The sequence below is a fragment of the Salvelinus namaycush genome, chromosome 4 (assembly GCF_016432855.1).
Source record: "Salvelinus namaycush isolate Seneca chromosome 4, SaNama_1.0, whole genome shotgun sequence".
NCBI lineage: Eukaryota > Metazoa > Chordata > Actinopteri > Salmoniformes > Salmonidae > Salvelinus > Salvelinus namaycush.
This window is the reverse complement of record NC_052310.1, coordinates 40,564,679-40,590,041: the sequence shown is the minus strand read 5'-3', so window position 1 is coordinate 40,590,041 and position 25,363 is coordinate 40,564,679. Positions and strand designations below refer to the sequence as shown.

The 25,363-nt window shown below is 42.9% G+C and overlaps 1 protein-coding gene across 2 annotated transcripts in view; it reads left to right on the top strand.

The window, feature by feature from the left end:
* LOC120045614 (melanopsin-A-like) overlaps window positions 1-25,363 on the top strand; it is a 75,415-nt gene that overhangs the window by 22,887 nt on the left and 27,165 nt on the right. For both annotated transcript variants that reach the window (XM_038990519.1, XM_038990518.1), the window contains exons 2-6: window positions 1,583-1,728; window positions 2,161-2,294; window positions 19,698-19,901; window positions 22,223-22,394; window positions 22,559-22,723. In XM_038990519.1, coding sequence (XP_038846447.1) covers window positions 1,583-1,728; window positions 2,161-2,294; window positions 19,698-19,901; window positions 22,223-22,394; window positions 22,559-22,723 — 821 coding nt within the window. The remainder of the gene's footprint in view (window positions 1-1,582; window positions 1,729-2,160; window positions 2,295-19,697; window positions 19,902-22,222; window positions 22,395-22,558; window positions 22,724-25,363) is intronic.

The following is a 25,363-nucleotide window of genomic DNA, read 5'->3' as shown; positions in this document are numbered from 1 at the left end:
ACCTTTGGATTACTGAACTCTGCCTGACCCTGAGTCCGCCTGCCGTCCGGTACCTTTGCCTTACCCTGGATTATCAACCCCTGCCTGCCTTGACCTGTCTTTGCCTGCCCCTGTTGCTACAATAAACATTGTTACTTCGACAGTCTGCATCTGGGTCTTAGTTTGATTCCTGATATTTGTGTTGTGACAAGGTAGATGATATATACAGATGTGTACAGAAGATAGCCCTATTTGGTAAAAGACCAAGTCCATATTATGGCAAGAACAGCTCAAATAAGCAGAGAAACAACAGTCTATCATTACTTTAAGACTTGAAGGTCAGTCAATATGGAAAATTTCAAGAACTTTGAAAGTTTCAAGTGCAGTCACCAAAACCATCAAGCGCTATGATGAAACAGGCTCTCATAAGGACCACCACAGAAATGGAAGACCCAGAGTTACCTCTGCTGCAGAGGATAAGTTCATTAGAGTTACCAGCCTCAAATTGCAGCCCAAGTAAATGCTTCACAGAGTTCAAGTAACAGACACATCTCATCATCAATTGTTCAGAGGAGACTGTGTGAATCAGGCCTTCATGGTCGAATTGCTGCAAGAAAACACTACTAAAGGACACCAATAAGAAGAGACTTGCTTGGGCCAAGAAACACGAGCAATGGACATTAGACCGGTGGAAATTTGTCCTTTGGTCTGGAGTACAAATTGGAGATTTTTCCTGTGTAGGTGAATGGAGAATCTCTGCATGTGTATTTCCCACCGAAAAGCATGGAGGAGGAGGTGTGATGGGGTGGGGGTGCTTTGCTGGTGACACTGTCAGTGATTTATTTAGAATTCAAGGCACACTTAACCAGCATGGCTACCACAGCATTCTGCAGTAATACGCCATCCCATCTGGTTTGGGCTTAGTGGGACTATCATTTGTTTTTCAACAAGACATTGACCCAATACACCTCCAGGCTGTGTAAGGGCTATTTTACCAAGAAGGACAGTGATGGAGTGCTTCATCAGATGACCTGCCCTCCACAATTCCCCGACCTCAACCAAATTGAGATGGTTTGGGATGAGTCTGACCGCAGAGTGAAGGAAAAGCAGACAAGTGCTCAGCGTATTTGGGAACTCCTTCAAGACTGTTGGAAAAGCATTCCAGGTGAAGCTGGTTGAGAGAATGCAGAGAGTGTGCAAAGCTGTCATCAATGCAAAGGGTGGCTATTTGAAGAATCTCAAATATAAAATATATTTTGATTTGTTTAACACTTTTTTGGTTATTACATGATTCCATACGTGTTATTTCATAGTTTTGATGTCTTCACTATTATTCAACAATGTTGAAAATAGTACAAATAAAGAAAAACCCTTGAATGAGTAGGTGTTCTAAAACTTTTGACCGGTAGTGTATATTTCAGTATAGTACAGTAATTTGAAAACATTGCTAACAAATAGACTTACTTACAACCTACCAACATTTTTGGGTTATTCTATGCATTCCTCTTCCTACATTATTAATAAGTGGATATGGTTCATTTCTCAGAGTTTTGTTATGCCACCAGGCTCCTGTTTAAATACCGTTATTTTGTTTTACCTGTAGGTGGCCATGGTGCAGGAAGCCTCTCGCCACCCCTTCCCCACTGTGGATGTACCAGACCATGTCCATTACACCATAGGGGTAGTCATTCTGGCTATCGGCATCACTGGCATGGTGGGCAACTTCCTGGTTATCTATGCCTTCAGCAGGTAAGGGACAGGAGCTTCCCATTGTACCGTAACCACACACACACACACACACACACACACACACACACACACACACACCACACCCAACACACACACACACACACACACACACACACACACACACACACACACACACACACACACACACACACACACACACATACATACACACATGCAGATATACTGTAAGTTGTACATGTTGGACAAATTGATGGCACAAGCTCTTTCCATAGATAAATAGTTGTCAATAATAACTTATTCACCAGACAGAGAGGAACTATGTAATTACAGTACAATAACACTTTGATTACACTGACCTACCATTTGTGGGAATGTTACAGCAGTATACTGAGGTTTATGTGTGTGTGTGTCAAATTGAATCAGAATACTGTATCCTGCCTTTCCCTGTGCTGTATGTGCTGTGTTCTACAGGAGCAAGTCACTGAGGACTCCGGCCAACATGTTCATCATTAACCTGGCCGTCACTGACCTCCTGATGTGCCTCACACAGGCACCCATCTTCTTCACCACCTCCATGCATAAGAGATGGATCTTCGGAGAGAAAGGTACTCCACACCGCCTTCTAACTCATCTGAGGTCAATCACTTTCCAATCAGACATTTCTGAGAGAAACTGGAAAAATCTATACATTACTTGAAAGAAAAAACATAGATGGAAACCTAGCTTCTTTCTTATAATTGACTGGAAGGAGGTGGAATGAAGGAATTGATTCCAAGGTAAGTAAGTTGAACAGAAAAGGTGGGGAATGACAAGAGGTAGAAGTCTATGATAAGAGAGAAAAAGGAGAATGTGTTTATTTTTTTTACCGTAAACCGTGTTTCCTTCCAACCATTTTATGCCGAGGAATTAACTGAAGCATAAAAAAAATCATGACAAGCCTGATGGAAACAGCACAATTTTTTGGTCAAAACGTCCTAATGTCGACAAAACAAAATACGCTACACAAGGGTGGATCATTTCTTTGTCTGTGAAATAGATGATGTGACAATTGCGGTGGGAAACGCTTTTATGTGCAAATATTGATATAATTACCATCATTGTCAATGTAAACTTAGTCACAATGATAAAAGCACGAGGAGGTTATTAGGCAGATGGATTAAGTTATGATGAACACACATATGGTGGTTAGGTGCACGTTGATGAGCTTGATGCAAATTTCCAATACACATCGAAGGCATTATTTGTATGCTGGTGACATGCGGATCGGGGCTTGGCTGCCAATTATCAAGTAAAAATGATCTTTCTCTTCTCTCAACATGTAACCTATACTCTTTTGCGACAACAAAATGTGATGGGAACACATTGAACTTCTGTTTATTATTAATTTCATGGAAGCGTATGCGAAAAAGTGCTTTTTATATGCACAACTTCATGACGCACAGCTTTTCAACCACAACATGCCAGTTTAATGGAAACAGGCCTACCCATTAAAATGTGCATGTCTTTTTCTGCATATATTTGATAACTAGGCTTCCAATCTTTCAAAGGTGAATGGAAGCCTGGTTAATGAGTTGTTGCCTAGAGATACAGACAAATAAGGCAGACCTTGAGGCTTTTTATCTGCATCCATTTCAATCAAAGACAGCTTTGGATGAACACTAAAGCCCTACTCGTGGGGTTTCATTTTACTGGGGAGATAGCTTTTATGTAATTATGTGCACAAGCACAAAACACAACATCTGTAATTTAAATCACGTCCAAATCTGCCATGCCGGTCATTTTTGCAATAATTCCACTTACTGTTTTTCAACTAAGGGACTGTACATTATTTATAATTGTTACGAATCCCGCCGAGGATGGTGCCTCTTCCCGTTCGGGCGGCGCTCGGCGGTCGTCGTCTCCGGCCTATTAGCTGCCACCGATCCCCTTTTCTGTTTTCATTTAGGTTTGTCTAATTGGTTACACCTGTTTTGTGTTTAGGGTTAGTGTGTTATTTAAACCCAGTTGGCCCGCCGACTTTTGTGCGGGCTTGTTATTCTGTTTTTGTGGTGGTGATTGATATTGTGGATTCTGTCCTAATTTATGTTGGACTGTATTTTTTGACGCACCCTTTGTTGTGTGGCGTAGCCGTCTCATAGATTATTTCTGGTTGGTATAATAAATATCCACTTGCTCGGAACTACCCTGCTCTCTGCACCTGACTCCTTCATTTCACCATTGGAATTGTGACAATAATGAGGGATACCTGGAGAAAAACCGATCTCTCTCAAATGAAAATGGATGGCCCTCCCTTCAGTAAAATATATTTTTACCCGACACTCCCTGAATGCTTGAAAAATGGTGTCCCTCTCTTATAACCAAAATAATAATTCAAACATATAAATTAGATAGCGGAGAACCCATTACCCTCACTCCTAGGACAGACCAGAGCCTTTAGATATGCAGTTTTGTTCTTCGTTTTGTAAGCATTAGCCTACATGGCAAAGTATCCAGAAGGTTGTGGATTCACATTCCACCACGGACAAGGGTAAGGGTGAAAAGATCTCCATTATATTAAAAGCACTGCATGAATTGAATCTGTCATCTTATTTGTAGTATGAGAATGCCTTTTAAAAATGCATGTCGTGCAATTCTACGTTATTTTACATGACTGGAGACAAGCAGAATCTTTAATATCACAACAGAGCATGACAACGAATGAGCGCATGCTGCAGCACCAGAGAGGTTTTGATTTCTATACAGGCTATTGTTAAAAAAAGGATAGTCTAAGTTTGGTACAGTCTATCAACTGTAAAAATGTTGTGCAACTGAAGTATCTGATAATCAAATAATTTGAGAAAAAGGAATTCGTTTCTTAATACAGCAGCTGCATATCATCAGGTAGGCCTATATTTTTTCATTCAGGAACTATCATCTTCTAACTTATAAGAGCATCTGCTAGGCTAAATTAACAAACTAGGCATGCATAGCTCACCGCATGATCCTCAAACCAAAGACTGGCCAAACTCTTGTTTCTAAAAGTGAATTCAAAGGCACTGTAGAATGACTGTATAGCGTAATAAGGCATTTTTTGTTTAATTATTATTTAATTCTAAGTTAAAAAAATGTTTCATTGAATTCTAGACACCCTTAAAACTTCTACTTGGTACTCATCCCGGATCCGGGAGCACCCTCATCAGTAAAAAAGCTGACTAGCATAGCCTAGCATAGCGCCACAAGTAAATACTAGCATCTAAATATCATGAAATCACAAGTCCAAGACACCAGATGAAAGATACACATCTTGTGAATCCAGCCATCATTTCTGATTTTTAAAATGTTTTAAAGGGAAGACACAATATGTATTTCTATTAGCTAACCACGATAGCAAAAGACGCAACTTTTTTTTCCCACCATTTTTTTACTGCATAGGTAGCTATCACAAATTCGACCAAATAAAGATATAAATAGTCACTAACCAAGAAACAACTTCATCAGATGACAGTCTGATAACATATTTATTGTATAGCATATGTTTTGTTCGATAAATGTTCATATTTCAGGTATAAAATCATAGTTTTACATTGCAGCCACCATCACAAAATCTCACCAAAGCAGCTAGAATAACTACAGAGACCAACGTGAATTACCTAAATACTCATCATAAAACATTTATGAAAAATACACAGTGTATAGCAAATGAAAGACAAACATCTTGTGAATCCAGCCAATATTTCAGATTTTTTAAGTGTTTTACAGCGAAAACACAATATAGCATTATATTAGCTTACTACAATAGCCAACCACACAGCAGCATTGATTCATGCACGTTAGCGATAGCGAATAAACCAGCAAAAGATATACATTTTTTCACTAACCTTCTCAAAACTTCATCAGATGACAGTCCTATAACATCATATTACACAATACATATATGGTTTGTTCGAAAATGTGCATATTTAGCGGCACAAATCGTGGTTATACAATGAGAATAGTAGAAACTGCAAACAAAATGTCGGGAGAAATCTTGGGAGAGGCACCTAATCTAATCAATAACTAATCATAAACTTGACTAAAAAATACAGGTTGGACAGCAAATGAAAGATACATTAGTTCTTAATGCAACCGCTGTGTTAGATTTTTAAAATTAACGTTACTACGACATACAGCGTGCGTTGAAGCGAGACCGTGCCGAAATTAATGGCGGAATAATAGTTTAACATTTTTCAACAGAAATACGAATTAACATCATAAATAGTTCTTACTATTTGATGAGCTTCCATCAGAATCTTGTACAAGTTGTCCTTTGTCCAGAAGAATTGTTGCTCGGTTGTAGAATGTCGTCTTCAACTGTGGAAGCAGCAAACGTTAGCCATGTGGTGCAGACGTGGCCAACCCTCCATAACGCAGAACAAAGAAAATCCCGAAAATCGCAATATACTGATATAAACTGATATAACTCGGTTTAAAATAACTACATTATGATGTTTTTAACACGTATATCGAATAAAATCAGAGCCGGATATATCTAGCGCCTATAACAACAGCTTTTCAGGACGCAATCCTGAGGTCTGTCTCGCGTCATGACGAACGTAGAAAAGACTGCACACCCGGTTCCAACATCTCTTGTTCGGCCTCAGATCTACCTAGACACCCCATTCCAATTCTCACTGCTTACTGACATCTAGGGGAAGGCGTATGCAGTGCATGTCGACCCATAGATTACATGCAAATTTATAAACTGACCCTGGAACAGAGCCCCCGATTTCAGATTTCTCAGCTCCTGACAGGAAGTTTGCTGCAAAATGAGTTCTGTTTTACTCACAGATATAATTCAAACGGTTTTAGAAACTAGAGAGTGTTTTCTATCCAATAGTAATAATAATATGCATATTGTACGAGCAATAATTGAGTACGAGGCAGTTTAATTTGGGAACAAATTTTTACAAAGTCGAAATGGCGCCCCCCTATTGAAAAAGGCAGAATGTATAGGCATGTTGTTGAAGTGCTATCATTGATGTGTTGTTGAAATGCTGAGCGCTCCTGCCAGCCTGTAGCGTGTCACAAATGCGTCAAAATGGATTTCTTAAATAGCAGGCTATAGCCATGAAATTATAATAATATAGCCTAAATAACGCATTTTCTGTCCTTCCTAGGCTGCTTTGCTTGGTCCTGACTGATTTAGAGTTAGTATGTTGTTTAAGAGATGGTTGAAATGTTGAACGTCAATTGATAGCAACAGAATCACACATTACTTTCCAAGCGAAGTCAATTTTTGGTCTTCTCGGCTATAGAAGGTTGTAGCGCAGCCTCTGAATTCCATAGACAAACCAACGATATCCCATATGCATCGAAGTCATGTCTTTTCCCAGAATTCTACAGCTTGTTTCTAGCCCTAGTTTTAACTTAACACACTCACTGACATAGATATTTAAGGAGTGCATGGTGACTGAAGGAATTGGCTGATAAAATCTATGGATAGTAGACTAGAATTGTGTCTGTCAAACAGATACGCCTACCTCTTATTTCTTGAATCGGAAGAAATAAGCTCCAACATAAAGCCCTCTTGTTCTTAGTAGCCTAAAGTCAAATTAAAATTAATACTTTTTTCCCCCTCCCCTTTTTCTCCCCAATTGGTAGTTACAGTCTTGTCAGATCACTGCAACTCCCGTACGAACTCGGGAGAGGCGAAGGTCACGAGTCATGCATCCTCCGAAACACAACCGTGCCAAGCCGCACTGCTTCTTGACACACTGCTCACTTAACCTGGAAGCCAGCTGCACCAATGTGTCAGAGGAAACATTGTACAACTGTTGACTGATCAGCGTGCATATGCCCAGCCTGCCACAAGGAGTCGCTAGAGCGCGATGGGACAAGGAAATCCTGGTCGGCCAAACATTTCCCTAACCTGGACAACGCTAAGCCAATTGTGCGCCGCCTAATGGGTCTCCCTGTCGTGCCTGGCTGTGACACAGCCTGGGATCGAACCCGGGTCTGTAGTGACACCTCAAGCACTGTGATGAAGTGCCTTAGACCGCTGTGCCACTCGGGAGGCCCGAAGACTGTTTATATGAATTAGTACTTCTAGAAGTAGCCTACTTTCATCACACATGCGCTGTCCATCTCCGCTGCTGTCGCTTAAAAGTAATGTAACTTATGTAAATTACTTGAATATGGCTTATTGCGAGGTCAATAATTCTGATAAATAGCATTATGGGCAATGACACATATTGTTTTTATTCAAATCAATTATAACAGTAGCAAGCTTAGCTCCAGTCCTCCTTCTCATCTTTGCGCTATCCCTCTCAAGCTGAACAGGACATCAGTAGGCCTAGTCCGCACACACAGATATTACATTTTTTGGCCAGGGCTCATGATTGGTATAGCGTTTCCATTGCAGTGTGTAATGGCGTGTAGCCTAGTTTTATACACACCCTCCCAGCAGCGCAAAAAATGCATGGAAGGTAGTGCATTTTCTTAGAAATACAGCTTTGCCCTGTGCTTCTCCGAGCATGCTCTTCATATAGCCTAGAACTATAGCTAAGAGTATTGATTGGGACCACACTAGGCACACTTGATATTGCACACCCAGTAAAGAATCAGGGATAAGGGGCAGCATATAATAAGCAACTAATTCTCAAACACTGAGCAAGATGACATCACGGCTCTATTTTTGCCTGACCTTAAGATGGCACTAGTGTCAAACACCCGTTCGTTTGCAATTTCAACCTGTTAAAGCCAGCGCTCTGCTATTTTCAAACTGTTGCGGAAGGATGGGTAATTTACCTGTCTTATATCAGCTTGCTTGCGCTCAGATGGGAGTCAAAACCGTTGATAAAGGGTTTGGCTCGTGAGACTGCTTGGAACTAAATCTTAATCACCAAAGCTTTATTAAAATATCAAATTTGAGAGGAGCAAAACAGTGAGCTGACATTCCATTTTTATCTATGTACTGTAGGCAGGGCTTCATTATTTTAGCCATGCTTTGGAGGTGCGTAAAACCCCCTCCATGATGTAGGCTATATGTGTCCATGCCCATCCTGAAACGAGAGATGAGAACCTCTGTGAATACCGGTAAACCTCATATGTAGAAGTTAATTTCCTGTAACAATTACTTGTTTCCCATCATTTCACATCTTTAAAACCCAAATCTCTCCATAGGCTACCCTTACCCTAGGCCTACTATAATGAAGGCTGGTTCAACAGCAATGCGTTGTGTCTTTTTGCGTTGTGTCCTGGCGATGTTATGATATCATTACATTTGACATGTATTTATTGTTGTTGAAAGAAACTAACAAGTTGCTTGTTTTTCGTTACATTTTATTAAACCTATAGCACCACCTCCAGTGCGTAATTGTACCATTGCATTAGGTTTATTAATCAATTACAAATTACATGACCATCCCCTGGTGTCACGATCGTCGTTACGTGAAAGAGAGGAGGACCAAGGCGCAGCGTGATAACAATACATCTTACTTTTGAATGAAGACGAAACTAACACTTTTACAAACTAACAAACAGACGACCGTGAAGCTATACAAACAAATAAGTGCAGACACTGGCAACTTACACATAGACAATCACCCACAACCTACCTAATGACTATGGCTGCCTAAATATGGCTCTCAATCAGAGACAACGATAGACAGCTGTCTCTAATTGAGAACCAATCTAGGCAACCATAGACTTACATAAACACCTACAATGAACACAACCCCATGAACTCTACAAACACCCCCTAGACAATACAAACACCCTAGACGAGACAAAAACACACAAACATCCCCCATGTCACACCCTGACCTAACTAAAATAATAAAGAAAACAAAGATAACTAAGGCCAGGGCGTGACACCTGGACTAAACAAAAAATATATTAAACTCTCCCTCTGACTGAAATTGAAAAAGCATGACCCTCCCCAATTTTCCTCCTGGTAACAATTGTGTACATTTCGTCTACTCCCTAAACTCCAAGGTCCTCTGATAATATTAGTCCTGTGCCAACAGACATCCCTGTGATTTGAGGGAAATGTCTGAGTTAATTTTTTTATATATATATATTTTATTGATGAATTTTCAGTTTTACAAACAGATAGATAATGACAGCAAATAATACATTGAGAATACCCCCAACCCTCAACAGAAGACAGAAAAACAAAAACAGAAAGAAAAAACAGAACACAAAGAATTGGCACCTTGCTTCATTGATATATGAGGAGTATAAGGATTATGCTCGGCATTTAAAATAATAACTTTGGATCAAGGTGGGTTGCAGGTTGTATGTTGCCCATCATCACGCGAAAGATACACTAAAAAGTGTTGCCTTCAGTGGCGGTCAGTGCCGTTATGCAACTTTTCAGGGAAGTCAGGAACCAATATACTCAGTCAGTTAGGAAAGCTAAGGCTAGCTTTTTCTAACAGAAATTTGCTTCCTGTAGCACTAATTCCAAAAAGTTTTGGGACAAGTCCATGGAGAATAAGAGCACCTTCTCCCAGCTGCCCACTGCACTGAGGATAGGAAACACTGTCATCACCAATAAATATACGATAATCGATCATTTCAATAAGCATTTTTCTACGGCTGGCCTTGCCTTCCACCTGGCTACCTCTACCCCGGCCAACATCTCAGCACCCCCTGCAGCAACTTGCCCAAGCCCCTCCCGCTTCTCCTTCACCCAAATCCAGACAGCTGATGTTCTGAAAGAGCTGCAAAATCTGGATCCCTACAAATCAGCTGGGCTAGACAATCTGGACCCTCTCTTTCTAAAATTATCCGCCGAAATTGTTGCAACCCCTATTACTAGCCTATTCAACCTCTCTTTCATATCATCTGAGATTCCCAAAGATTGGAAAGCTGCCGCAGTCATCCCCCTCTTCAAAGGGGGAGACACTCCCACCGTACCTTCTCCACTATGCAATCTGGTTTCCGAGCTGGTCATGGGTGCACCTCAGCCACGCACAAGGTCCTAAACGATATCATAACCGCCATCAATAAAAGACAGTACTGTGCAGCCGTCTTCATTGACCTGGCCAAGGCTTTCGACTCTGTCAATCACCGCATTCTTATCGGCAGACTCAATAGCCTTGGCTTCTCTAATGACTGCCTCGCCTGGTTCACCAACTACTTCTCAGATAGAGTTCAGTGTGTCAAATCAAAGGGCCTGTGGTCTGGATCTCTGGCAGTCTCTATAGGGGTGCCACAGGGTTCAATTCTCGGGCCGACTCTTTTCTCTGTATATATCAACGATGTCGCTCTTGCTGCTGGTGATTCTCTGATCCACCTCTACGCAGACGACACCATTCTGTATACATCTGGCCCTTCTTTGGACACTGTTAACAAACCTTCAAACGAGCTTCAACGCCATACAACACTCATTCTGTGGCCTCCAACTGCTTTTAAATGCTAGTAAAACTAAGTGCATGCTCTTCAACCGATTGCTGCCCGCACCCTCTCGCCCGACTAGCATCACTACTCTGGACGGTTCTGACCTAGAATATGTGGGAAACTACAAATACCTAGGTGTCTGGTTAAACTGTAAACTCTCCTTCCAGAGTCTCCAATCCAAAATTAAATCTCGAATTGGCTTCCTATTTCGCAACAAAGCCTCCTTCACTCATGCTGCCAAACATACCCTCGTAAAACTGACTATCCTACCGATCCTCGACTTCGGCGATGTAATTTACAAAATAGCCCCCAACACTCTACTCAGAAAACTGGATGTAGTCTATCACAGTGCCATCCGTTTTGCCACCAAAGCCCCATATATTACCCACCACTGTGACCTGTATGCTCTCGTTGGCTGGCCCTCACTACATATTCGTCGCCAAACCCACTGGCTCCAGGTCATCTATAAGTCCTTGCTAGGTAAAGCCCTGCCTTATCTCAGCTCACTGGTCACCATAGCAACACACACCCATAGTACGCGCTCCAGCAGGTATATTTCACTGGTCATCCCCAAAGCCAACACTTCCTTTGGCCTTCTTTCCTTCCAGTTCTCTGCTGCCAGTGACTGGAACGAATTGCAAAAATCACTGAAGCTGGAGTCTTATATCTCCCTCTGTAACTTTAAGCATCAGCTGTCAGAGCAGCTTACCGATCACTGTACCTGTACACAGCCAATCTGTAAATAGCACACCCAACTGCCTCATCCCCATATTATTACTTACCCTCTTGCTCTATTGCACCCCAGTATCTCTACTTGCACATCATCATCTGCACATCTATCACTCCAGTGTTAATGCTAAATTGTAATTATTTTGCCTCTATAGCCCATTTATTGCCTAACTTCTTACTCTTCTACATTTGCACTCACTGTACATAGATTTTTCTATTGTGTTAATGACTGTACGTTTGTTTATGTGTAACACTATGTTGTTGTTTTTGTCACACTGCTTTGCTTTATCTTGGCCCGGTCGCAGTTGTAAATGAGAACTTGTTCTCAACTGGACTATCTGGTTAAATAAATGATGAGGGAGAACAAAAAAAAAAATTATGAGCATGGCCTTCTTTCTATTACAGCATGTTGGACGACTGTAATTCATATTCCATTCACTCAGTTCAATGTAACATCGATAGGTTTAGGCTACTACATGATCCTCAAATTGTCCCTATACCCGTCATGAGGTTGCTACAACCAAGCCTATGAATGAAAGTTTACAACGTAGGTGCTCACAGGTCGAGAGAACTTTGAGATGACAGACAGTGACACATGGACAGACAGTGACACATTCAAAACCGCCTTGCACAGTCTTGCTTGCATCTAGCTTATCTAGGGTGTAATCATTAGTCCAACAGTTGCAAACGAGAGTTTCTATTGGATAAATTCAAGTATTTTTATCCCCGTTTTGTTTGCTTCTGTTTAAGAAACGCTTTTCAACAGAATCGGCAGAATGAATACACCCCTGATCCCACATAAACACAGTTCACTTTCATAGCAGCCACGTTGTATTCCTTCTATCCTCTATGCACTCTCCTCCTCTCACCTTTTCCCTTCGTTGTGGACTTCAATGAACAACACATCAGCTGTATGTGACCAGGTGAAAAAACCTTTCCAAGTCAAACCATGTCATAACCGCTACACATAGCCTACATTGTTGTCCCCATAATAGCTAAAGTAACATCTTAGTCAACATAGCTAATATAACTCATGTGTTAGTAAACCCGCTACTATCATGCAGTAGTTAGTGTATAGTCAGTAAGCAGTTACACTGGCGGGCCCCGGTGGCAATAAATTAATAAAACCAAAAGTTTACCTCGACTTGGAAGAGTTCCAGTGTTGTGTTGGATAGTCATAGCCAGCTAGCTAACAAAGCATCCCTCTATTTGAGCTGGGTGTTTGAGTAGCTAAACTAGCCAGCTGCATTTGCTAGCTAAGTAAGTGAAACTGAAACTGAAAAAAAATGAAATCTCTGTCTCTCTCTCGCTCTCGCTCTCTCTATTCTCCTTCATTTTTGAAGAAATTAATTTGTTGAAAACTGTTCAACTATTGTGTTTCTCTCTCTTTGAGTCAACTACTCACCACAGTCAACTACTCACCACACCAAAAAGGTCTCCTTCAAATGTTGTGTGTATACAGAGTAATATGCTGTAAAGTGATCTACAAATCTGGAGCTAAAACTCTTGGAGTCGGGGGCGTGGTTCATGAAAATATACAGTTTGCGGGCAGATGTGATTGCCTCATAATTTGGTATATTTAAGGGGATGTAATTTCTTATCTGAAGATATCAGAATAAATTAGATGCAGGGAGTTTGTACACTTCCCTCAACTGTGCGAATGTGGCAAAACTATTATTAATGTAAAGGTCTGCAATAGTAATGCCCTTTCTCTTCCATAATAGAAAAGTATTGGCATTAATTTACTTTTCTCACAGTTTATGGTATACCTAGACAGTGGTGGAAAAAGTACCTAATTGTCATAAAAAGGTGAACCTCCATCCCAGTCTCAAATCTCTGGAAGACTGAAACAGTTTTCCCTCAAGAATTTGCCTGTATTTAGTGCCATTCATCATTCCTTCAATTCTGACCAGTTTCCCAGTCCCTGCCAATGAAAAACATCCCCACAGCATGATGCTGCCACCACCATGCTTCACTGTGGGGATGGTGATCTCGGGGTGATGCAAGGTTTTGGGTTTGCGCCAGCCATAGCGTTTTCCTTGATGGCCAAAAGCTACATTTTAGTCTGTGACCATAGTACCTTCTTCCATATGTTTGGGGAGTCTCCCACATGCCTTTTGGTGAACACCAAACGTGTTTGCTTATTTCTTTCTTTAAGCAATGGATTTTTTTCTGGCCACTCTGCCGTAAAGCCCAGCTCTGTGGAGTGTACGGCAATGGACAGATACTGTCCTATGGACAGATACTCCAATCTCCGCTGTGGAACTTTGCAGCTCCTTCAGGGTTATCTTTGGTCTCTTTGTTGCCTCTCTGATTAATGCCCTCCTTGCCTGGTCCGTGAGTTTTGGTGGGCGACCCTCTCTTGGCTGGTTTGTTGTGGTGCCATATTCTTTCCATTTTTTAATAATGGATTTAATGGTGCTCTGTGGGATGTTCAAAGTTTTGGATATTCTTTTATAACCCAACCCTGATCTGTACTTCTGCACAACTTTGTCCCTGACCTGTTTGGAGAGCTCCTTGGTCTTCATGGTGTCGCTTGCTTGGTGGTGCCCCTTGCTTAGTGGTGTTTCAGACTCTGAGGCTTTTCAGAACAGGTATATATATATACTGAGATCATGTGACAGATCATGTGACACTTAGATTTCACACAGGTGGACTTTATTTAACTAATTGTGTGACTTCTGAAGGTAATTGGTTGCACCAGATCTTATTTAGGGGCTTCATAGCAAAGGGGGTGATACATACTGTATGCATTCACCACTTTTCTGTTGAATTTTGTAATCATTTTTAAAAAAAAGTTTTCTTTTTTCATTTCACTTCACCAATTTGGACTATTTTGTGTATGACCATTACATGAAATCCAAATAAAAATCCATTTAAATTACAGGTTGTAATGCCACAAAATAGGAAAAACACTAAGGGGGAGGAATACTTTTGCAAGGCACTGTATTGGCAGAGTATAAAGACTCCGGGAGTCTGCGAGTTTCAATAGAGTATTTAAATAACCTCAACATAAGAGTAACCTTTTCTGAATGTGCTTTGTAAAACTCTTAACCAAATCCATCAAAGCCTGTGCTTTACCTTTGGGGAAGGAATGTACTGTGGAGACAACCTCTTCTAAAGTTCTCTCTGCATTTTATTCCCGTTGAGCAGCAACGCATAATTTAGGTAGGGAACAGGAATGGAGGAAATCAGAAATTTGCGCGGTATCTACAGTAGTCTTAAGTGTAGAGGTCTTGATAAAACTTTGTGAAACATGCATTTATTTATTTTGGGTCCGTAGTAACAGCTCCTGTACTAGATTTGGCCTGTATACCTCTCAGCTGGCGCGCCAGTAGTTTATCCGGCTTGTCACCTAACTCGAAGTGTTTTTGTCTAATCTTTAATAGCATTGTGTTTACTTGATTAGAGAGAATAGTATTGTATTCATGTTTGAGTTTTATTAAGTAATTCAACTTGGAAGATAAGGGCGCTTCCATATAAACTATATCAATGACCGGGAGCTGTGCCTCACTTTCTAATAAGCTTCTCTGCCTACATTTTTTCATGGTAGCCTCATGATATTATATGCCCACGCATAACAGCCTTAAATGCCTCTCACAAAGTGGAGTAGGATACATCAGCACTATCATTCTGGGACATATAGTCTGTAATTAAATTGGCTGTTTTGTTGGTGAAATTGTTCATTGATTAATGTTGTATTAAATCACCAACTGCATTGAGGCTTTGTTCTGCCAAAATCAATTTTTATAATGAAACGGGACTGTGATCATAAATTATATAATGGTAACGTTACTTGGTAGAGGTGACTTTAGAGTCTGTTAATGATTTATGCACATGTGAGAAGAAATAATAATCCTTATCCCCGTAGGGTGTTGTAATCTCCAAACATCGACAAGTTCCATTGTTCCAATTAAATAATGCAACACTGTGGTGGAATTCAGTGAAGTGGGCGAGCAGGAAGCCTATCCATATAACGATCCAAAATGCAGTTAATATCGCCGTGTAACGCTCGTCTTTATGTGGAAGAGAGGAGGACCAAGGCGCAGCGTGGTGAATGTTCATGATGTTGAATTTTAATGAATTATCCAACTAAACAGAACACTGACAAAATACAAAATAACAAAACGACGTGAACAGACCTGAACTTGAGAACATAAAACATGAACGCACGAACAGGAAGGAACACACGAACGAATGAAACGAAACAGTACCGTGTGGCGAACAAACACAGACACAGCAACAATCACCCACAAACAAACAGTGAGAACAGCCTACCTTAATATGGTTCTCAATCAGAGGAAACGTAAAACACCTGCCCCTGATTGAGAACCATATCAGGCTAATACAATGAACCCAACATAGAAACACATAACATAGAATGCCCACCCAGCTCACGTCCTGACCAACTAAACAATACTGAACAAAGGAAATAAGGTCAGGAACGTGACACGCCGCCTGTAATTAAATGTGTGGTTGATAAATCTGGTAAGAGATTGAAAACATTCCACATTTTGTTACGTTACAGCCTTATTATAAAAAGGGTTTAAATTGTTTTTTCCGCAATCAAGACACACACGATAATTATCACGTTTCAGGTAAGACCCAAATGCAGACTGTGTTGAAATAACAATGTTTATAACAGCAACAGGGGCAGGCAAACGACAGGTCAAGGCAGGCAGGGGTCAATAATCGAGAGTAGTGGGACAGAGGTACAGAAAGGCGGGCTCAGGTCAGACAGAGTGGTCAGGCAGGCGGGCTCAGAGTCAGGACAGGCAAAGGTCAAAACCAGTAGGGTGAGAAAAAGAGACTGTTGAAAAGCAGGAGCTGTGAAAACACTGGTTGACTTGACAAACAAGACAAACTGGAAACAGACAACCAGAGAACACAGGCATAAGTACCCAGGGGATAATTGGGAAGATGGGCGACACCTGGAGGGGGGTGAAGACAAGCACGAAGACAGGTGAAACAGATCAGGGTGTGACAATAATGACAAAGCAAAAACAGGTTTAGACATTTTTGCAAAATTCAGACCGTTTACTCAGTACTTTGTTGAAGACCCTTTGTTAGCGATTACAGCCTCAAGTCTTCTTAGGTATGACGCTACAAGCTTGGCACGCCTGTATTTGGGGAGTTTCTCCCATTCTTGTCTGCAGATCCTCTCAAGCTCTGTCAGGTTGGATGGGGAGCGTCGCTGCACAGCTTTTTCAGGTCTCTCCAGGAATGTTCGATCAGGTTCAAGCCCGGGCTCTGGCTGGTGCCACTCAAGAACATTCAGAGACTTGTCCCGAAGCCACTCCTGTGTTGTCTTGGATGTGTGCTTAGGGTCATTGTCCTGTTGGAATGTGAACCTTCGCCCCAGTCTGAGGTCCTGAGCGCTCTGGAGCAGGTTGTCATCAAGGATCTTTGTCCATTCATTTTCCCCTCTCCCTGACCAGAGAATCTAGTTTCTCATGGTCTGAGAATCCTTTAGGTGCCTTTTGGCAAAGGTCAAGGGGGCTGTCATGTGCCTTTTACTGAGGAGCGGCTTCCGCCACTCTAACATAAACGCCTGATTGGTGAAGTGCTGCAGAGATGGTTGTCCTTCTGGAAGTTTATCCCATCTCCACAGAGGAATTCTATAGCTCTGTCAGAGTGACCATCGGGTTCTTGTTCACCTCCCTGACCAAGGCCCTTCTCCCCCGATTGCTCAGTTTGGCCAGGCAGCCAGCTCTAGGAAGAGTCTTGATGGTTCCAAACTACTTCCATTTAAGAATGATGGAGGCCACTGTGTTCTTGGGTATCTTCAATGCTGCAGAAATGTTTTGGTAACCTTCCCCAGATCTGTGCCTCGACACAATCCTGGCTCGGCGCTCTACGGACATTTCCTTCGACCTCGTGGCTTGGTTTTTGCTCTGACATGCACTGTCAACTGTGGGACCTTATATAGACAGGTGTGTGCTTTTCCAAATCATGTCCAATATATTGAATTTACCACAGGTGGACTCCAATCAAGTTGTAGAAACATCTCGAGGATGATCAATGGAAACAGGATGCACCTGAGCTCAATTTTGAGTCTCATAGCAAAATGATGATTGATGAGGGAGAAAAATACTTCTAGAATAAGGCTGTAACATAACAAAATGTGGCATATTGGAAGGGATCTGAGCTAACATTAAATATATTATTTTCTATGAAGTACCGTTGTCTCACAGTATTGCGTAATTACCATCACACCAATCAAAGTGATCAATTATAGTGCTTTTTCAACACTTTACACATCAAGTCACACAAAAACTGTGTCATTACCGCAACGGCATAACTCACCTATATTGTTCTCTGTTTGAAAAAACACATCTCATTCTGTTGTGATTGTGGAGTTTATCAAATGATAACTGATCATATTAACTAAGTAAACCTTATGGCCTTGCAGTTAAATCCAAAAAAGTACCAAATTATCATCACCATCACTGTCATTACCATCACAAGTAACACCATTTTGTAGAACCATTGCATAAAAAGGGTATACCCCTGCTCAATACTGCTTATCACTTAATATTTCACTGTCTTTGTAGCAATCAATCATATTTTAAACATACATTTCTACCCAGTTATTATTTGTTTGTTTGTTTTTTAACCCATCCACCCTCTTCGGAGGACAAATGTCTTTAAAAAAAAAAAAACATATACATTTATTTTACATACACATTTTACATACATGGTACTTTTATATAAAGCAATCACATAACAATAATACACAATAATACTTTACCAAACATAAACTCTTTAATCCCAACCCTCAGCCACTCTCAGCCCATCCCAACTATCACCATAGACCATCATCGTTTGGTTTCCATGTGCCATATATATTTCAAATGTGCTGTGATGTTTTACATACATTTTCAACCTTTATAATCGTATAGTTTTTATGTAGACTTTTATTTTATTAGGCAAGTCCGTTAAGAACAAATTCTTATTTACAATGACGGCCTAGATATCACACTTGTGTCTTCTTCAGGTGTAAAGCACTTACTTGTTCTCCATATTACTACTTCAAATGTTGACATACATAACATTTTCAACAGGTAATTGTATTGTTCAACAAGTAATTGAATATTTATGCAATAAGGAATTTAAATAATTATTTCTAAATGTTGTATTACCAAATCCTATAGGCAGATAAACCAAATTATCCCAAATCCTATTGTGTTTGTGATTAAGTTTTAAACTAAAATGAAATGTTTTATTATATGATGGTAATGACACCTGCAGAAGGTGTATTGGGGAAAAGGGAGTCAATTACATGGATTATTGAATAAAATGTTCACAGCCAATACCACATTTATGATTCCTGATAAAAAGAGAAAAGTATTTATGTTGATAAAAGTATTTTTCAAGAAACATATTTTTTCCCAAAATAAGACATGCGAAAAGTTCCCGCAGTTGCAAAATCACCCTGGTAAAGCCAGAACCAGAGCTGTACTTAACATGTGTTCCCACTTCTGCCATTGTTAAACCCTATACACCCCAGTAAATTCAGGCGTCTAATCTTCCCTGGCATAACCCACCAGTGAGGGTGTGTAACAACAGCCTAGGCTACTACCATACAGCACAAGATATAACCCCAGGAAAGGCATGGCCTATGGCGTGTATGATTTGTATTAATACAACTGTGGGGTGGTCTATAGTTCTATACATATATACAGTATGTTGCATAATATCTGAGATAAGGTCAGTATTACCCCCTGCAGCTCCCACTGTCTCTGCAGGCAGTCCTTCTGTTTGACCTGGTTCTTTTCGGATCATTATCCAGCCTATGGAGTGGACTATCACCCACAGGGGGCATTACAACACACCAACCGACATGCTGTTTCTCTTTCACCCTCTCTTTCTATTTGTCTCTCAGTCATGAACTGTGCTGTCTCTGTGTCCTCTAGGCTGTGAGCTGTATGCGTTCTGTGGGGCTCTATTTGGGATCTGCTCTATGATCACTCTGATGGTGATAGCAGTGGACCGCTACTTTGTGATTACACGTCCACTGGCCTCCATCGGGGTGCTGTCCAAGAAACGAGCGCTGCTCATCCTCATGGCTGCCTGGGTCTACTCATTGGGATGGAGCCTGCCCCCTTTCTTTGGCTGGAGTAAGTCCACACACACACGCACACGCACACACAGAGAGAGGGAGAGAGAGAGAGCATAATCCTGGGTCATGAGCCAAGCTTAGGATGAGGTTGTAGGATGCCAGGGCTGTATACACTGTATGGAAGAGTCGTGATTGTGTCAGTATATGTGTAAAGGAAGCAGCTAAGCAAGCAGCGTGAACCATTTCCTCACGATTCGGCCCATACCTGGCACGAACTCGGGACCTCTGCCTTGCTAGCACACATGTCCGCCCTCCTGAAGCGTCTTACCAGTCTGCACCACGCGAAAAGCTAGCGATTCGCTGGTGCAAGTGGGGACACTTCCGTTTGAGGAGTAAGTTTCACACATCCCCATGTGCTACATTCTCCCCTCAAACTTACTCAACAGCGACCACAGCGTTGAGCTGAGCGCAACTGTAGATCCAGGTCACGGCACCACTGTAAAGGACGTCACAGTGCTTGCTTAGGAAGTACCACTTCCTACCGATTCGGCCCATACCTGGCGCAAACTCACGACCTCTGCCTTGCTAGAACACGTGACCACCCTCCTGAAGTGTCTTACCAGTGGGCACCACGTGAAAAGCTAGCTGTTCGCTGGCGCAAGTGGGAACATTTCAGGATGAGGAGTACGTTTCACACATCCCCATGTGCTATATATGTGAGGGAAAGACAGCAAGAGAGAGAGAGAGAGAAAGACAACAGCAGAGAGAGAAAGACAGCAGGAGAGAGAGAAAGACAGCAGGAGAGAGAGAAAGACCACAGGAGAGAGAAAGACCACATGAGAGAGAGAAAGACCGCGGGAGAGAGAGAAAGACCGCGGGAGAGAGAGAAAGACCGCAGGAGAGAGAGAAAGGCCGCAGGAGAGTGAGAAAGACCACAGGAGAGAGAGAAAGACAGCAGGAGAGAGAAAGACAGCAGGATAGAGAGAAAGACAGCAGGAGAGAGAGAAAGACAGCAGGAGAGAGAGAAAGACCGCAGAAGAGAGAGAAAGACCGCAGGAGAGAGAGAAAGACCACAGGAGAGAGAGAAAGACCGCAGGATAGAGAGAAAGACCGCAGGAGAGAGAGAAAGACCGCAGGAGAGAGAGAAAGACCGCAGGAGAGAGAGAAAGACCGCAGGAGAGAGAGAAAGACAGCAGGAGAGAGAGAAAGACAGCAGGAGAGAGAGAAAGACAGCAGGAGAGAGAAAGACAGCAGGAGAGAGAGAAAGACAGCAGGAGAGAGAGAAAGACAGCAGGAGAGAGAGAAAGACAGCAGGAGAGAGAGAAAGACAGCAGGAGAGAGAGAAAGACAGCAGGAGAGAGAGAAAGACCGCAGGAGAGAGAGAAAGACAGCAGGAGAGAGTGCTCCCCCTGGCTCTGTGTTCTCTCTTTGAACTCTAGTCTGCAGTAGCTTAGTTTAAGCATGAGGATTTGGGCATTTGATCAGATATGCTGAGCTGCCTGAGATCTTTCAGTGAGAAGAAAGAGAATGAAACTACCAGGCAAACTGGCTGGAATGGGCCCCTCATAAGCCTCATATTGGCCTGGCCTTACAGTATACTGTACTCAGAATGGCTCACACCCCATAACAGTGCAAATCTCTGGCAAATAACAAATTGATCCAGCAGCTCCAAATTGACAACACTATTCTGTCTAGCACACTATGGGTGACATGCTAGAAAGGGCCTTAAGAGCGACACACTAACTCAGGCAATGTGGAGGGGATTTGGGGAGAGAGGTAGCAGATCATGGCCTGCCTACCCCCTGCAGCCGTCTGTGGCTGGGGTCTGCGTGCAGGCATGCCACCCCAGACATTGTTCCGCAGCCCGCGTGTCCTGTCCGACCACACACAGGGCGTCTGTCTCCTTAAGCCCATCTGACGGCCCGATCTCTGCCTCATCTCCACTGATTATCACGTCATTCAGGGGCAATAACATCAAGAACATAAAAGCTAAACAAAACTGCTCCATTATTCACTTTGAGGCTTTGATCGTCCAGAGCGTTTAGATCATCAGAAGTGCTTCCTTGATGCAAGCTTTGATGTTCCTGCGTCTTCCAATTGATGTGAGTATCCTTAACTTTCCCTGGCACTCTGACAGTTTTACCATAGCAGGGCTTCAATAGATGACGCGTGAAGGACAACTTGTAGACGACTTAGAAGTTCTGTTGGAGAAGAAAGGTTTTGACAATATCGTATCCCACTACTTATTTTCTGCCATTTTCCCCCTTTTCCTTTTCCGACTTTCTATGTCCCATCTCTCCTTTCCTCCTTTCTCTACCACTTTCACACTTCTTCCCCATCCCCCTTTCTCCCTTATTCCCCCCCCTTTACCTCCCCCAGGCGCCTATGTTCCAGAGGGCCTGTTGACCTCCTGTTCATGGGACTATGTGACCTTTACCCCGTCAGTGCGTGCCTACACCATGCTGCTCTTCACCTTTGTCTTCTTCATCCCCCTGATCGTCATCATGTACTGCTACTTTTTCATCTTCAGAGCCATACGTACAACGAACAGGTATGCGGATTGGATGCAAGAGAGCTGCTCTAGAGATATCACTGAATGTGTGTCCAATTAAATGAAGTGAAGAAAGTGCGTTGCAAGTTACTGAAATTGGATTCTCTGAAATTTCAAATTTCTCACATTTCGCATTTATTTTTCTGTGTGTGTGTGTCTCATAGGGCTGTATCCAAGATCAACTGCAATGGGAGCACCAGAGACTCAATTAAGAGTTTCCGTCGGCTGAAGAATGAGTGGAAGATGGCTAAGATTGCTCTGATAGTCATCCTCCTCTATGTAATCTCTTGGTCCCCATACTCTGTTGTGGCCCTGACTGCATTTGCAGGGTGAGTGCTTTTGATATGTACTGTGTTTTAACAAAACGGTGCCTGTCTTAATGAAGGCTATTTGGTATCACATGCACTTATATCAATCATATTGAATCTACAGATCTGGCAGCATACAAGCTTAGTGCTTATCAAGAGAGTACAGCAAAATCAATTAACTGGAATGACACTTTCACCAACGGTTTGTCCAAAGAGAGCTAGCCCAAGGCCGTGCCTCCAACAAGCCACACCTCCAGATCCTCTTTTTTTCTTTCCTTTTTATTCTTTATTTAACTAGGCAAGTCAGTTAAGAACAAATTCCTATTTATAATGACGGCCTACCAAAAGGCTTCCTTTGGGGACAGGGGCTGGGATAAAAAATGTAAATGTAGGACAAAACACACATCACGACAAGAGAGACACCACAACACTACATAAAGAGAGACTCAAGACAACAACACAGCATGGCAGCAACACATGACAACACAGCATGGTAGCAACAGAACATGACAACAATACGGTAGCAACACAACATGGCAGCAGCACAACATTATAGCAGCACAAAACATGGTACAAACATTATTGGGCACAGACAACAGCACAAAGGGCAAGAAGGTAGAGACAACAATACATCACGTGAAGCAGCCACAAGTGTCAGTAAGAGTGTCCATGATTGAGTCTTTGAATGACGAGATGGAGAGAAAACTGTCCAGTTTGAGTGTTTTTTGCAGCTCGTTCCTGTCACTAGCGGCAGTCTAATAGGCTGCTGCCTCTACATTTCCTCCACCTAAGGGGTCAGTCGTCCCCGACAACCCCGAAATCCAACACAAAGTCCTGAAACCTGGACGGGGGTCTTCAGCGGCAGCGTTGTGATTTCCGTGGGGTTGCCATCCTGACCTCGAGACAGGAGCCTGCGGCAGCGGCGCCCTGGTGGCTGTGGGGGTGTCCCACACCAGACGATCCTGATGGAGGACCACCACTCGTCCATGAGTTCAAAGCTGGCTGCGATACACCATGTCAGAAAGTTTCTCCGGAACCAGGCATGGGCCTTCCCAGTGACTCATTTGTTTCGGGCTCAGACCATGCTTACGCCGGGGGCTGTATACCCACACATCTTGGGCAGTCTGAAAAGGCTGACCTCGACAGAGAGTGTTGTATACCTTCTTCTGCTTTACCCCTGCTTCTGTTAAGCGATGCTGTGCAAAGTCGTGGGCTGTGTCCAGGCGCTGCTGAAGGTGGTTGAGGTACTCCCAAGCCTGTGGCTCCAGGAACCTCGTGCTCCAGAGGTCTTCCAAAGGACTAATCTACCGGAGTTCGTAGTTTTCAGCCGAACATCATAACTGCTGGGGTGAACTCCTGCACTGCTGAACGATAGGCTCACAAGACCAATGGCAGATGTCGGTCCCAGTCTTTCTGGTCGTTGAAGGTGAGAGCGGCCAGCTGTATCACCAAAGTCCATTGGTGATACAGGTGAAGGTGAAGGTTGAAGGTGAGACCGGCGAGACAACGCACCAGTGTTTGTGTGGAGAAGACCAGCCCAGTGCTGCATCTGGTAGTCATTCTCCTGTGCCTCTTCTAACCAGCGAGCCACCTGGCCCTGTGGTTCTCAGAAGTTGAAGAGCCAGGTGAGTAAGGCATGGTCAGTACAGAGGAGGAACTGGGTCCCGTAGAGGTTGGATCGGAAATTATGGTGCATTGACCACAGCCAACTACTCTCGCCGGGTAACACAGTTGTTGCGCTCGGTATGGTTGAGGCTTTGACTGTAGAAGGCCACCACCCGTTCCCCATCCGGCCAGCGAAAGAATGGCCCCAATGCCCACATTGCTGGCATCTGTGTCCACAATAAATGGGTGCTGGGGTTTGGGGTATGCCAGAACTGGAGCCTTGAAAAGGGCCTGACGCAGTTTAGCGAATACTGCCACGCAGTCATCATGCCAGTCGAACCGCTGATCCTTGTTTGTAAGGCGGTGTAGAGGGCTGGCTACTGTTGCAAAGTCCTTGATGAACCTCTGGTAGTAAGAAGCTAGGCCAACAATGCTTCTTAACTCAGAGAGATCCTTATGGTTCGACCAATGCTGAACTGCCACCACCTTGGCTGGATCAGTTGCAACTCCATCTGCCCCGATAACACTTCTTGGGGTGGAGCTTGAATCATGCGTGCCGAATGGAAAGTAGTACCTCACTCAGATTTTCCAGAGATCCATACGGCATGCACAAGGAGGTCGTTCAGGTAGACCACACACCTGTTGAAGGGGATTTTGGCCAGCACTTGCTATGTAAGACGCTCAAAGGTTGGCGGAGCGTTGCAGAGCCCGAAGGGCATCACGGTGAACTGCCACAGTCCTTGTCCAATTGAGAAGGTGGTCTTCGGCCTGGCTTCAGGGGCAAGCTCCACTGGCCAATAACCACTGCGTAGGTTGAGGGTACTGAACCTGAACCATAAACCTGTGATGTAATCCAGTGCATCCTCTATGTGCGAGAGGGGATAGGAATCCTTCCTGGTCACATGGTTCAGCTAGCTGCCTGTAGTCTGCACAGAAGCACCATGAGCCGTCCTTCTTCAATGACAAGAACTACAGGGGCCGCCCAAGGGCTGTTGGATGGCTTGATGAATACTGTCTCCGCCATCTCCCGGATCTTCTGCTTTGCTATCACTCTCT